This window comes from Lasioglossum baleicum, chromosome 18 (genome assembly GCF_051020765.1).
Source record: "Lasioglossum baleicum chromosome 18, iyLasBale1, whole genome shotgun sequence".
In the NCBI taxonomy this organism is placed as follows: Eukaryota; Metazoa; Arthropoda; class Insecta; order Hymenoptera; family Halictidae; genus Lasioglossum; species Lasioglossum baleicum.
In genome coordinates this window covers 7,228,125-7,242,162 of record NC_134946.1, presented here as the reverse complement: position 1 = coordinate 7,242,162, position 14,038 = coordinate 7,228,125, and the positions used below count along the sequence as shown (strand labels likewise).

At 34.4% G+C, this 14,038-nt stretch overlaps 1 protein-coding gene across 6 annotated transcripts in view; it reads left to right on the top strand.

Annotated features, from left to right (window-relative positions):
• Window positions 1-14,038, top strand: part of LOC143218000 (gamma-aminobutyric acid receptor subunit alpha-6) — a 30,404-nt gene that overhangs the window by 11,352 nt on the left and 5,014 nt on the right. For 2 of the 6 annotated variants that reach the window (XM_076442845.1, XM_076442840.1), the window contains 7 exons: window positions 2,900-3,099; window positions 8,672-8,760; window positions 9,344-9,564; window positions 9,662-9,744; window positions 11,280-11,479; window positions 11,672-11,759; window positions 12,798-12,958. In XM_076442845.1, the coding sequence (XP_076298960.1) occupies window positions 2,900-3,099; window positions 8,672-8,760; window positions 9,344-9,564; window positions 9,662-9,744; window positions 11,280-11,479; window positions 11,672-11,759; window positions 12,798-12,958 (1,042 nt within the window). Of the gene's footprint in view, window positions 1-2,899; window positions 3,100-8,671; window positions 8,774-9,343; window positions 9,565-9,661; window positions 9,745-11,279; window positions 11,480-11,671; window positions 11,760-12,797; window positions 12,959-14,038 lie in introns of those variants that run through there. The other 4 variants (XM_076442842.1, XM_076442841.1, XM_076442844.1 and 1 more) reach the window with 4 other exon arrangements.

Here is a 14,038-nt window from a genome sequence, read left to right as displayed (position 1 = left end):
CACATTTGTGAGCACGGCCAAACAACTAACTCTCGGAATCCCGATCACACTGACAGAGCTTTCATTACCATAATATATTCCACGATACGATTCGATGTTTAATACAGTCCGTTCGATTGTTATCGAAGCGAGAAGTAGTCGTTGTTACGCTTGGAGACAAAGGAAGAGAATGTGAAAGTAAATTGAACATAAATATATTCAGTAAACGATTGTATAAAATTGTTCGACGACGATTTTTGATTCAAACAAGTTTACCGACGCCCTGTATATTCAGTTGATATAAATGTTAAATGTTCACAAAAATTTTTAAAAACATGTTCTATTAGTTTCTCGACACCCGGCACATGAATATGTGTCATTATGTGTTCATAACACGTACAATACATTCGGAAATCTTTAAAAATAAAGTGAACTACCGTGATAAATTGCACAATTTTGAATCCGGAGTTTTTCGAATTTGTTCCCTTACTTTCTTGACACCCAGTATGGTAAAATATAAATCCATCTTCCTACATATTAATATAGTCCTCTCGAAACTGAATAAATTTCGTTTGAACCATTTCTTAAAATTTTGATGCTATCCGAAGTTACAACGATTTTCATTATCGTGTATTTCCACGTATAGTATATGCTACTTTTGATTACGGTGAACATTAAAGCATCATAACTTCTGACAGAAGTAAAATATTTAAGAACTTTTCGAACAGAAGTTGCTTAGTTTTCCAAGAGCTATCAACTACATATAAAAGTGTTCACAAAATGGAAAAAATTCCAAAGATCGGTTCCTACATTTTTAGAAATCATTTTGCTAGTTATAGTAGCTTCTTTTTTTACAACCGCAAGTGAAACGAGGGTGCAGGTTGTCTGTAGTGATGGCAGTGAAGGAGGAAGCAGCCGTGTTTTTCATAGTCCCTTTGCAAAATGGCACCGGAAGGACTCGAAGGGCGATTCTGACGTAACGAGGGAGAACGTTCACTCGAAAGATCGAGGGGTACCCTCGTCGGAAGTTGCTGAATCCGCGGCTAAGGAGAGCTCTCTTGTACTCGTATCCCCCTTTAACCCCCCAACCACCCCCTTCTCGACGGCCACCCACATGTGACCCTGCTTTGCTTATCTTCAGTTTCTTTTTTTCCGCTGATCGTTCTTTAATAGTCTTTAATAATCTCTTTTATCTATCCTGTTGTCTTCCGGCCGTGCAACATTGTCCTTCTTTCAACAACAATTTTATTCCGATATTTATGCAATGAAAAAAAAAACACACGTTTATACGTTGCAGTAATGACAAGAGAAATTAAAAAATAAAGTGTACAGTAATGTCTCGATATATATGTGAAAGAGATGCGCACGATATTTGTGAAACATTTATTCCTACTACCGCGGGCCGTATCCCCTCCAGAGGGGCAATAACAAGTTGTCGAACAAACGAAACGAACTTACAATTTAGGGTTGTCAAAAGTAGAGGTTTCAAGCTTTAAAATGAGCCCAAGTAAAACATCCTACGATTCTTTTCTAGCAGGTTACAACAGTTCACATTCCCGGGTTCGGATAATCGAGGTTCCACTGTATCGTGAATTAAACGAGTGAATATAATCAGAATTGTGTCGTGTTTGGTATCATTTGAATCAGAAAGGTGTCACCGATACGTTGGTATAATAAAAAAATAATTGAAAACAAAAAATGTCTCGTAGAGGCGTTTATCAGAGTCCATGCAAAACAGTGTAAAAGAAAATGTGAAAGGGTAAGAAGGAGAAATATGCGATGGGGTGGGTAGGTAAGTAAGAAATGTAAATAAGGAAATGGAATATTGTTAGGAAATGTAAATAAACAGTTACACTGTACAGTACTCGGCCAGAGGATGTGTAGAAAGGAGGTAATAAAGGACATACAGGGTGGTCCATTTATCTTGAGACAGTCAATTATTACGGAAACCAGCAGGAATACGATAAAACGTTTTATATAAAATATTCTTCATATGAAGGGGCACATTTAATGGCGCTATGCACATTTTTCCATAATGGACCTTTAAGGATCAGATGAGGGGCAACTTCATTTTTTCAAATGGAAACCCGTATTTTTTATTTCATATTCTTATTCTACATCGAAAAATAATAATATTTCGCATAAAACATTTTTTCCTAGCGTGCACGGTTTTATTAAAGAAATTGTGGTGAATATCCCAATATTTTTAATGACAAACATACTGAGGTTATGCCATTATGCAAGCTTTGCAACATTTATCATGGTATCGTTAAAAAATGGTAAGTTCAGGAAAAAAATGTTTTGTACGAAATATTATTATTTTTCGATGTAGAATAAGAATATAAAATGAAAAATATGGATTTCCATTTGAAAAAATGAAGTTGCCCTTCATCTGACCCTTAAAGGGCCATTCTAGAAAAATGTGCATAGCGCCATTAAATGTGTGCCCCTTCATATGAAGAATATTTTATATAAAACATTTTTTCATATTCCTGCTGGTTTCCGTAATAATTGACTGTCTCAAGATAAATGGACCACCCTGTATGTATAAATGTGGGAAAACTGCAACATTCAAATGTGAGTCTTTATGGAATTTCCTGGTGGAAACTAAAATAAACTGCTACTACTCCAACAATAAACAAATCTTGAGAAAAATAAGGGAAGTAAATAAATTTCTTATAATACGAGAAATCAGATATATATATATATAAGACAATAAATAAACTAACGAAATAATAAAAATGATAAATGAATAGATGACCTAAAGCAATAATAAAAGAAATGGATGATGGTAGAAATAATAAAAATAGTTAGGTGGTACTAAGCGAAATAATAAAACTACTAAATTATTAATGAAATAATCTGAATGAAATTCGTTAGCTGTTTATACTGACAGGGAAATTAATATTTTTTGTTGCAGACTAGTGTTTCTAGCGCTACTGGCGACACATAAGGATAGCAATTACGCTCTCGACATTTCCTCCCCCTCGTCGAAGGGTTCCTCGAAGTCAGCGACGAGTAGGGGCACAATGAATGACATTGTCTCCAAAAATATTACTATGGTGCTCGAGAATCTCTTGATGAATTATGAAAACAATCAGCTGCCCACTCATGGCAAGGGTAAAATTATATTGTCAGCAACAGTGTACATACAACGCATATTTTCATTTTTAATTTTATTCAAAGGCATTCTATCTAAATTATACTGTTCTGGTTTTTTTTCCAAAAAAGCAAATCGAGTCAGTATCGTTTATTCACTCGCTCAACATAATCCGATTTGTGAGAAAATCCTGTGTTCACACTCGACCGCTTAACTCGTACGTATAATTGGATTAAGTTAATTGAGCAATAAGAAGGAATTAATTTTTATATTTTTTGCACCCCTACAAATTAATGGGGCGTTTAAAAGAAAACGAATTAAACTAGGGAAATTATTTAAGCTCAAAAACATTTTTATCTGGAATGATGTTTTAAACTATGATAGACTCTTATGTTCATGTTCAATCATTAGACTGCGATCTCTATGCATTTATGGCTTATGAAAATTTGCAAGAAATGCTAGAATATGAAATTCGATAGAATTTGTTAAGATTTTTATTTGTTTTGGATTTTATTTCATGCCACTTTTGTCAAATTTGTCACTCATACACTTTGCTTTGGAGCTATCTTTCTCCTCTCTTTCTCTCTACTTTTTTCTTTCCTTTTTGCCCTAACTTCTTCAGCCATTCTATCGCTTCTTTGACCCCCTCTCACTCACTATTTCCTCTATGCACAAACCCCTCTTTCAAGTTCTCTACATTCCCTTACCATATCTTCAAGATTTCCCCGCATAACTCACATTTCCGACTTTCCTCCAGAGTTGGGCAAAAATTTAATCAACGATTGACGGTTAAATACTTATTAATCGTTAATTGATAATAACGGTTAAATTTCTACTGTAGTCGTTAATTGCGATTAACGATTACGTTCCTTTCAATTGTAATTATCAATCAGATGATTGATTAATGATTAACTGCTGAAATACGGAATCAAAACTGTATGAATACTGAAGAAAATGTAAACTGAGTTTAGGTGTATTGTCATTTAGTCTATACATATATGTATAATACATAAAATGTATGTATGTATGTATGTAAAATTTATATGTATAAAACAAAACCCGAATTCTATGCTAAAGCAATCAAAGCAAAAAGGCAATAATATTAAATATCAGTATAAATAATTTAAAATCAATATAAAAAGTTTATCATTTTTCGACTTTGTAGATTTTTTATGGTATTTTCTTTTAGTAGGTATGTATCGTGCTATTTATATGACAAAGCCTATTATATTCTTCATTTTGTTGGAAATTGAGCCTTGTATCATGCAACCAGTATTGTTTCAAAACTAATTCAACAACTAATTAACTTTGCTTGTTAATATTCGAAGAATTGATCGAAGGAAGCTGTCAGCAACCAAGTACGTGCAACGTCACAGATATGCCACAAACATGTTACAGGATTTTAATGGGACCACCTATTTAAGTATTACTATCTCCTATTTTTTAAATAAAGCCTCGAATAAATATTTTTACATTTTTAAATCAGCACCAATGAAATACAATACAATTCCTTCATATATATTTTAAATCCAACACTGATTAAATATTACTTTTTTCTCTATTATCATGATTAAATATTGGTTCTATATACTATGTAACTCTCTAGTGTGGATTAAAATAATGCTTTTCTAAATAATACATAATTGAGAACGACTTTTTATTAGTTTCGAACTGCAACACAGATTGAAAGTTAATTTTTTAATTGTAGTTACAGATATTGTTACAAAACTGTTAGAAATTTTTAAACAACGGTATGCACAAAATTTATTTTGTTTTATTTACGAGATATACAAGGTTGTGGTTGCCATACGTCAGAGTTGTGCAGAATTACAATCGAATTACTCCAGGAATTATAATTTCTTAAAGGAAAAATGGAAATCGTGCATTTTTTAAGCATATTTTCAGAAACACCTGGTATATCGAAATATTAATGAAATTGAAAAAAAAACAAAAGGAGTGCCTCGAAGAGAAAGAAACGCTCTTTCTATTGCTTTTCTGCACAAGATTCTACGATAATTTTTTCGCTTTCTGGAGCCAGTTAAAGTTAAAAAGCCCGTATTTACTTCAACGTTGTATAACTCGAATAAAAAAAATCGCACAATATTCAACAACCGCATAATTTACACAGGAAAGATAGCACTTCCAAATGATATTAACGCGATTTATCAAAAAACTTTGTTGCTCCCCGTGTGATGTTCCAAAGTTGCACAAAATTTTTGTTAACCGTCAATGCTGTCTTCATCTGGCTATAACTTTGTAAAAAACCAACGTAACAACAATTTGAAACGGAGCATCTGAAACTCGAGGTTTCAGGCTTTCAAACCATTGTTCAACGATATCGATACAGCAATTTTTGACGGAGTTATGATCACGTAAATTGGGAGCAATTTTTTGGAGTATGGAGTATGGAGTGTATACTCATTTTTGACACTCACTGCATATTATTTATAATAGTTTAAATACCGGTTCTTGGGGGGAAAGGAGAAGGTGTTCAATAGTTATGAACCAGAATGTATGCACCCTCACAAAGCGTACGAGTTTCTTTTTCGACAGTGGCGAACAGTGGCTATACATATACATACACTATACATGCAGTTTCTGTTCGTTCTGATCTGTGTTACCGGAACAAACTGTCCATTTTCGGAGTCTTTCCGATCTGGACAAGAGTTCGAAATTTCCTGCGACTGATGTTTGTTCCATGCGATACGTTTTCACTCTTTTCTGTCTGGCTATACCAGTGGCGTCGAGCCACGGCGAAATATACCGGGTGTAAAATACAAATAAAATGGAAATAAACCGGATACGAGATAGAAATAATAATAAAACTCCAATAAAATAACGTTGAAATAAAATACACATAAAATAGGTACAAAAAGAACCGCTGCTAAAATAAAAATTGAAATAAAAATTTATTAGACAGCTTTATGGTGGTTCTAACGTGTAATGGAACGAAAGTCAATAGCCCATTAACAATAATTATTTACAGTATTTATTTTTCATCCATTAGTACACTTTATGAAAGTGAATTAATTGAACAAAAATTAATACAATTGATGATTAAAGACATTCACATAATTTTCCATATTGCGTGGTTCACATTTTTTTCCAAACCGTTTCTACATTTACTAGAATTATATGTTATTAAAATTTGTTTACTAATTGAAAAATCGATTTGAAAATTACTGTGGCGGATGTATCAATTTTTGATGATGATGATCGAGCGAAAAGGGAAAATAGGTAGCCGATACGAGTGAAATGGGGGTGGTTCGTTGGATCGCAGCCAGCCGAAGAAAAGTATCCTTCCGAAATTACCTTTATTCCTGTACGGCTTCAATTTTCTGCAATTTTCCCTTTTCACTTTCCGAAGAGCACGAAAGCGGCTTGCTAATGCTCTAAATTCAGCTGATCCTAAATCAGAGCACTTTATTTTACTCCATTTCCACCGAATTCTAATCTACTCTTACTCCAATTGTTTAGACTTGTTTTCATTATTCGAAAGGTTTCAACAAATGGATATTCCACATTGCTTTGGTTTTTTCCGTTTGGAAAGTTCATAATTATTATTACAATTATTACTTTAAGGTGTAATCAAAATAATACAAACAAGTTGTAATCGGGTGTTGTATAATATTGCCATAAATTCTGTACATATGATTTGATTGATGTTTAAAACGATCAGTCGTAGAACATTAAAAAGTGACAAGAATAATTACAATCAATTATATATTTCGGACCAAATAATTTACTTTAAAAGGAATTATTTTAAATAATAGAAAAATGTGAGTGCATAAATATATGATAATTGATTAATAACGCATTCGCATCTAGTATAGCAATCAATGATCATGTTGCGATCAGTGCGATAAAATAATATCGTCAGCCGATGACATCTAATTACTGAAATAACTAACGTTTAATTGCACACACATTTCGGCTGCACAGCTGTCCAATAATTTCAATCTGTGATACGTACAATGTCTGTAATAGGAATATGTTCGAAAGTCGACATCAAAAGAAGTATTACAATCTCCATTTATTTCCTAACTTCTTCCATTCCTTTTTTCCAATGGGTACAAACCACTTTAGATGGCCCTATGGGTTTATGGGATACCTAATTTACCCATAAAGGACCCGGGTATAATGACCTGCAAGAGTTTCATACCTTCTCTTAAGCACTCGGTGAAATTTTTTACAACCGGTTAATTATTTACTGTGTAAACCAATTTATTTTAACCCTCGCAAGGTTAGGTCTAATAACACTGTACAACAAATTTCAACTTTTTTTATGATCCCTAATTACTATTGGGTCCTTCTTATAGAGTTTTTTTGCGCTGATTCCGAATCTGTCCTTAATTAAACATATATTGTGATGTTATTATAAAAGATATTGAATTGTTCTTTACAGCAAAAGATTCTGTAGACCTTGCCGAATACAATGATATGCAATATTAATACATTATGATTGTTTAAACATGTTTAAACATGTTTAAACAATCACTAAAGACGGAGAAACACCACTTTTGCGCCAATTTTTGCGGATATTTTCCAATTTATCTCAAAAAATAAGGGTCCAGCGGAAAATCGAACTATACCACGCGATAGAGCAGACTTTTATCTTGAGAAACCATCCCTTCAAGTTTGGAACGTCGACGTTTTTTTCGAACCAGAAAGCAAAAGTGGCAAGTGGTAAGCGCCACTGGCGGCAACTCATGTCGGGCGAAGATATATATTTTGCTTTCTGATTCGAAAAAAACGTCAACCATGCAAATTTGAAATGGTGATTTCTCCAGATAAAAGTCTGCTCTATCGCGTGGTATAGTTCGATTTTCCACTGGACCCTTATTTTTTTAGATAAATTGGAAAATATCCGCAAAAATTGGTGGAAAAGTGGTGTTTCTCCGTCTTTAGTTTAAACATGTTTAAACAATCATAATGTATTAATATTGGATATCACTGTATTCGGGAAAGTCTACGGAATCTTTTGCTGTAAAGAACAATTCAATATCTTTTATAATAACACTACAATATTTGTTTAAAGTTGGAGAATATGTTTTTTTTCGAAGTCATGTTTCTCAAAAACTGTGCGTCTAGGGGAAAAATTAAGGACAGATTCGGAATCAGCGCGAAAAACTCTATGAGAACCACCCAACAGTAGTTGTGGAACTTGGTGTTGGACAGTGTAACACATAAATAGTAAGGTGTGTGGTCTCTTAGTCCCCAACAAATGAATTTCATAAATAGCCTCGTTTATAATACATTTGGGATAAATAATGACACAGGATAAAAAGTAAACAAACAGATTTAATTTATTCGTACATATATACAAATTCTTTTCAAACATCTGAAGCTGGGGTCTCCGAGACCCACATTACCTTGCGAAGGTTAATACAAATATCAATTTCTTCATTTCGATAGAAACCTCCAAGAAGGATCTTTTTTAATGCTTGGAACATTTTTAACAATTGAATCGGAACGTCGAATGAGAGTCCACATGTATAACACATGGTTCCCAATCAATTGTTAAGCATATTCGAAACATTCAAGCATATAATTGATCCACAACGATTTTTCAATGCTGGTGAAAACTTGTAGCCATGAACGTGTGCTTCGCAGGGATACCGACAGTAGTGAAAACAAATATTTTGATAAGAAGCATGGGACCTGTGTCCGAGCTCGACATGGTGAGTCGGAAATGTAAGAATAATTTAGCAGTATTTCATTATATTGTATAATATTTATAGTGATATAAATATATTTTATTATACACTATACTGTGCAAAAGAAAGAAGCACCTGGCCATATTTAACGATGTTCTGGAGGTATACATATAAAAACGCAACAAAATTTTTGAAAATTTGACAAGATATAATTCTTACTATAATAAATTAATGCAATTAACAAAGTTCGCAGAATTATAGCAACTTAAAATTTGCACATTTTAACACGTCTTCTTATGGAGAATTCTTCAAACCCTATTTAAACCTTTTGAATAAACGCAACTAGAAACTCCAGTTTTTATTTATATATAGTAAAAATTATGTAAGTAATTATGTTCAAAATTTATTAGGATTCACTAAACAGTTACAGAGCAATAAATTATAAACTCTTACAAAACGTCAAATTTATCGTGTTGTCCTCCTCAGTAACATAGAAACGCGCGACAACTGTGTAGATAGTCCAGTCCAATACACTTCGATGCATTTTATAGGCATGATTTTTGTGTGTGAGATTGTCTAAAGTATTTCAAAATTATTCTTTTTACAGGATTACTCAATGGACTGTTATTTCCGACAATCATGGCGAGACTCCCGCCTAAGCTTCTTAGGCCCAATAAAGTCATTGAGCCTCAGTATCAAAATGCTCGAACGAATATGGCGGCCAGACACGTATATCTACAATGGAAAACATAGCTATGTACATACTATCACGGTTCCCAATAAATTATTAAGAATATCACAGGACGGCGATATCCTTTACTCCATGAGGTACTACTGTTTTTTTTTATATCTAATCATTAATTTCTCAATTGAATATTGATCATAAAAAATCAATTTTTCATTTGAAATTTAAATTTCGAAACAGGCTTACTATAAAAGCAAAATGCCCTATGGAACTGAGGAACTTCCCCATGGACCGCCAGTCCTGTCCACTAATTCTTGGAAGCTGTAAGTGTTTCTCATCAGTATATTATATTGTATCTATTATGTAAATAATAATTAGACTGCGGATCTCTATGCATTTATAATGTATGTCGAAATATACAAAATATATGCAAGGTATATGATAAATATATGTATAGGGAATGCATGTACGGATCTGTAAAATAGTAATTATTTTGTTTTATCCATTTTCACCAACTTTTCTATGACATTTTTCTGATTGTAATGACACTAAACACGATATAATTTCAACTGTATACATATATTGGATTAATTGATAATGAAAGTTTCGGCGCGGTCGGCGCGGTAGACTCACAATCATAAAAAATAGTGTCCCTACACGATATTTCTCAGTGCAGAACACAGACGTTTGCAAAATAACGCGACTCTTTACTGTACTGTGTGAACATATTTGCTACTGCAATACTGTACACAGCCGCAGCCGTCGTTTTATGATCGACATAAACTCTTTTCAATCGAGACCAGGGTCGTATCGCTCGTTGATTTTCCTATCTCTGTATTCAATATAACTCTTGAACTTTATTATTTTCCAATGTCCGCAAAATTTTATTTTCTGGAATGTTTTATTGTTTGTCAATACCACTTTACATATGTAAATGCAAAGCCTGACTCGCAATAGATTTTAAATGTCTTTTCTTCTAACAATGTATACTGCATGAATATTAAAAAGTAATAGAAAACTAACGAGTAAATGAAGTTTCACACGATTCTGGCAGCTACAAGATTTGAAAATAGCGTCGTTCTACCACAGTCGGCAATTTGGTCGAAATCTGGGACAAAATCAAAGAACTTTCGATAGAAATGAGATAGAGCGTTGAGATTTTTTAGAAATTAAAGCGGAACTTTGCAGAATACGGGAAAAACGAACGTTTTTTAACCTTGAAAAAGTTAAACCTGCACAAGATCAAGAAAATTTTGTTTTTTCCAATACCTATACATCATTCTGGTCTCAAAATTTGTCTACGACCTCAGGATTTTGCAAAAGATCGATTTTCGTGTACAAATAAACTAATGAAATTATTTTTTTCGTTGAAATGAATAGAGAAAGAAACGCTCTTTCTATTGCTTTCTTGCACAAGATTTTACGATAATTTTTTCGCTTTCTGGAGCCAGTTAAAGTTAAAAAGCCCGTATTTACTTCAATGTCGAATAACTCGAATAAAAGAAATCGCACAATATTCAACAACCACACAATTTACACAGGAAAGATAGCCCTTCCAAATGATATTAACGGGATTTATCAGAAAAATTTGTTGCTCCCCGTGTGACGTTCCAAAGTTGCACAAAATTTTTGTTAACCGTCAATGTTGTCTTCATCTCGATATAACTTTGTAAAAGACCAACATAGCAACAATTTTAAACGGAGGAGAATGAATCAGTGTAAAAAATACAGAGATATTTTTAAACCTACATTTAAATTAGAAAAATATATTTTTTTTTGGCAGAAATGGAGATGTTAGGTACACTTTTTCCTCCCAGAAGGATTGTTAATTAATCAATGAACATATTTTCGTTTTTAGATGCATATACATCGGGACAATTAGTGTACGAATGGCAAGAAGGTTCTTCTGTCAACTTCGTTCCAGGAATGGCTCTTTCACAGTTCGATTTAATGGGTTCACCATACCGGAACCTAACTTATTTTCGCCGGGAGGGTGAGTTTTCGGTCCTGCAGGTCTCCTTCAATTTACAACGGAACACAGGTTATTTTCTTATTCAGGTCAGTCAACTTTTACATTTTCTTACTTGTAAAAATTATTGCCCAATATTTAAAGCAGGATTTGTCCAATCTCGTTTAATCTATAATCGTATACATATAATCTATTCAATCATTTCGTAGTGCATTTAATAATTAAGTAATCGTGCATTTATTGAATAATTCATTTAATAATTTAATGTTTATTTATAACAGGTGTACGTGCCCTGTGTCCTGATAGTGGTGCTCAGCTGGGTGTCGTTCTGGATCCATCGTGAAGCAACCAGTGATCGAGTTGGCCTAGGTAAACTATGAATATTCAATTTGTTTTTTGTGCGGGCACACGCACACATCGCTAAATTCGCATATACGTATATGCAATTACAAGGTTTACGATAATAATACAAAATGACGCTTGAACATTGCAATGAGGAGTTCAGAAGTGGTCGATTGTGATTCCTAAAAGTGAAATCTATAGGCGTCCGAGGCACAAAATGCATATTTTTACGTTATGGAGGAATAATTTGTAATTGGATTTTTAGAGAACAAAAAGGATTGTTTAAAGAACAAAAAGGATTTTTAAAGAACAATTCGCCTAGATTTATTAAGTCAGATAACTTATTCTACACACAACATTACATACTGTAATCACGCATATTCTAAAATACCGAAAACTATTGCTAGTAACCTCTCCTCCCCCTCGCTTGGGCTTTTCCACGACCTGTACAAATTACAACAGGTTTTTTCCTGAGCTTGTTCGGGGCTGAAAAAAATCTGAAAAACAAAATTACCGGCGGTATATGCCGTTTCAGATTTTTTTTTCTAATCCCTCCCTTTTTCCAATAAACAGTTCAAACCGCTCTCACCCCCATCCTTTCCTACCCACCCTATCTTTCATATCTCTTTTATTCCCTCATCCTTTAGTCCCATCCCCTCTGTATCCCTCTGATATAATCACATTATTCCTCCTCTCCTTCTTTTCCTTCCTATCCTGTTTAACCTCCATCTTCCCCTTATTCTCTTCCTTTTCTCCTCTATTATTTCCCCTTCCCATTCTACTTTCCATAACTTTCTCACCCCCGCCTAATTTTCCCACCTCACCCTTGCCTTTTCTTTCCACCTTCCCTTCTATTCTTTCCACCCTTTTCTCTACATTTTCCCTCGTTACCTTTTCTCCTCCCTCCTCTCCTCCTTCCACTACTCTCTTTCCTTCCTCCACTCTTCCATCATCCTTCTCCTATCCTCCCTTTCTTCCTTCAACTCTTCCCTCATCTTCTTCATCTCCCCCATCATCTCCTTTGTCATGTAAACGAATGTCATGGAAAACTTATTTTATTTTCAGGAATCACCACTGTACTAACATTGTCAACTATCAGTCTCGATTCTAGGACCGATCTACCAAAAGTCAGATACGCCACTGCCCTCGACTGGTTTTTGTTAATGAGTTTCGGCTACTGCATTGCCACCCTTTTGGAATTTGCTGGTGTGCATTACTTCACAAAAGTAAGTCTGTTTAAACTCTACATAGAAGTACAGTGAAGTCGCGAAGCAACGAGTAGGGACACTACTTTTTTATGACCGTGTCTACCGCGCCGAGAGTACAAACGCAGCCGAACGTAGAAAATGACAGCATGTAAACACGGATCGCGCGGCCGAAGCGTATCGGTGTGAACCACTACTAATCCAATTACTGCTGAGAGCTGACAAAAAGGTCCCTGGCAGGAATGCGATGAAAACAAACAAGCCAGAATTCCTCCGCACGCCAGGTGCAAGACTATCTTCCATTATGCATAATTATTGTTAAATGGCAAAAAAAAAAAAAGAAAATCCTGAAATATTTTGGATCAAAGATCACACACTCGCGTTTACATTTTTTAATGAACTAACAATAAATAAGAGAAACTGCCGAAAAATAGCAAATTTTTAATATATTGCTTAAACGAAAAACTTTTGTTAAAATTTTTTTTGCACCGACTACATTTCCCATTGAAAAACACACGATTTGAAAAAAATTCAAATTTCTTCGACCTCTGGTTTCCGAGATATTTCAAAAAAAATATGGTTTTGACCCCCAACTTTGAGGGCTGTTTTCACCCCTTCAAAGTGGATGGTTGCCGATAGAAAAAAAAACACGTGTCAAATATTTTTCGAAGAACTATAGCTCACATAAGTTTCATTCAAATAAACAGTAAAGTAAACTTCTCGATAAAATGGGGTTCCTTAAGCACCCCTCAGAATTTTAAAAAATTTATATGATTTGATTCTGTAAAAGGAACTGCATTTTATCGAGAAGCTTATGTTACTGAGGCTGAAATAGCCGCGCATGCGCGAGAAAAGTTGGGCTGAATCGAAGCTCTCTGGCTGCGCTGAACCTTCCTCTATCAAATGAACTTTTGTGCAGTTCAAAATATGCTCGCATAATGACATAAAACCGCGGGCCGCAAACCCATGTTTCGACCCAAAATCTAGTTAGATTCTAGTTCTTTGCTAGTTTTGTCACGTGACTACCCTTAACGACTGCCAGCGCCTGTGCTATTCAGCGACATTGGCAAGTGACAAGATACATGTCGTCGGTGCCAGAGA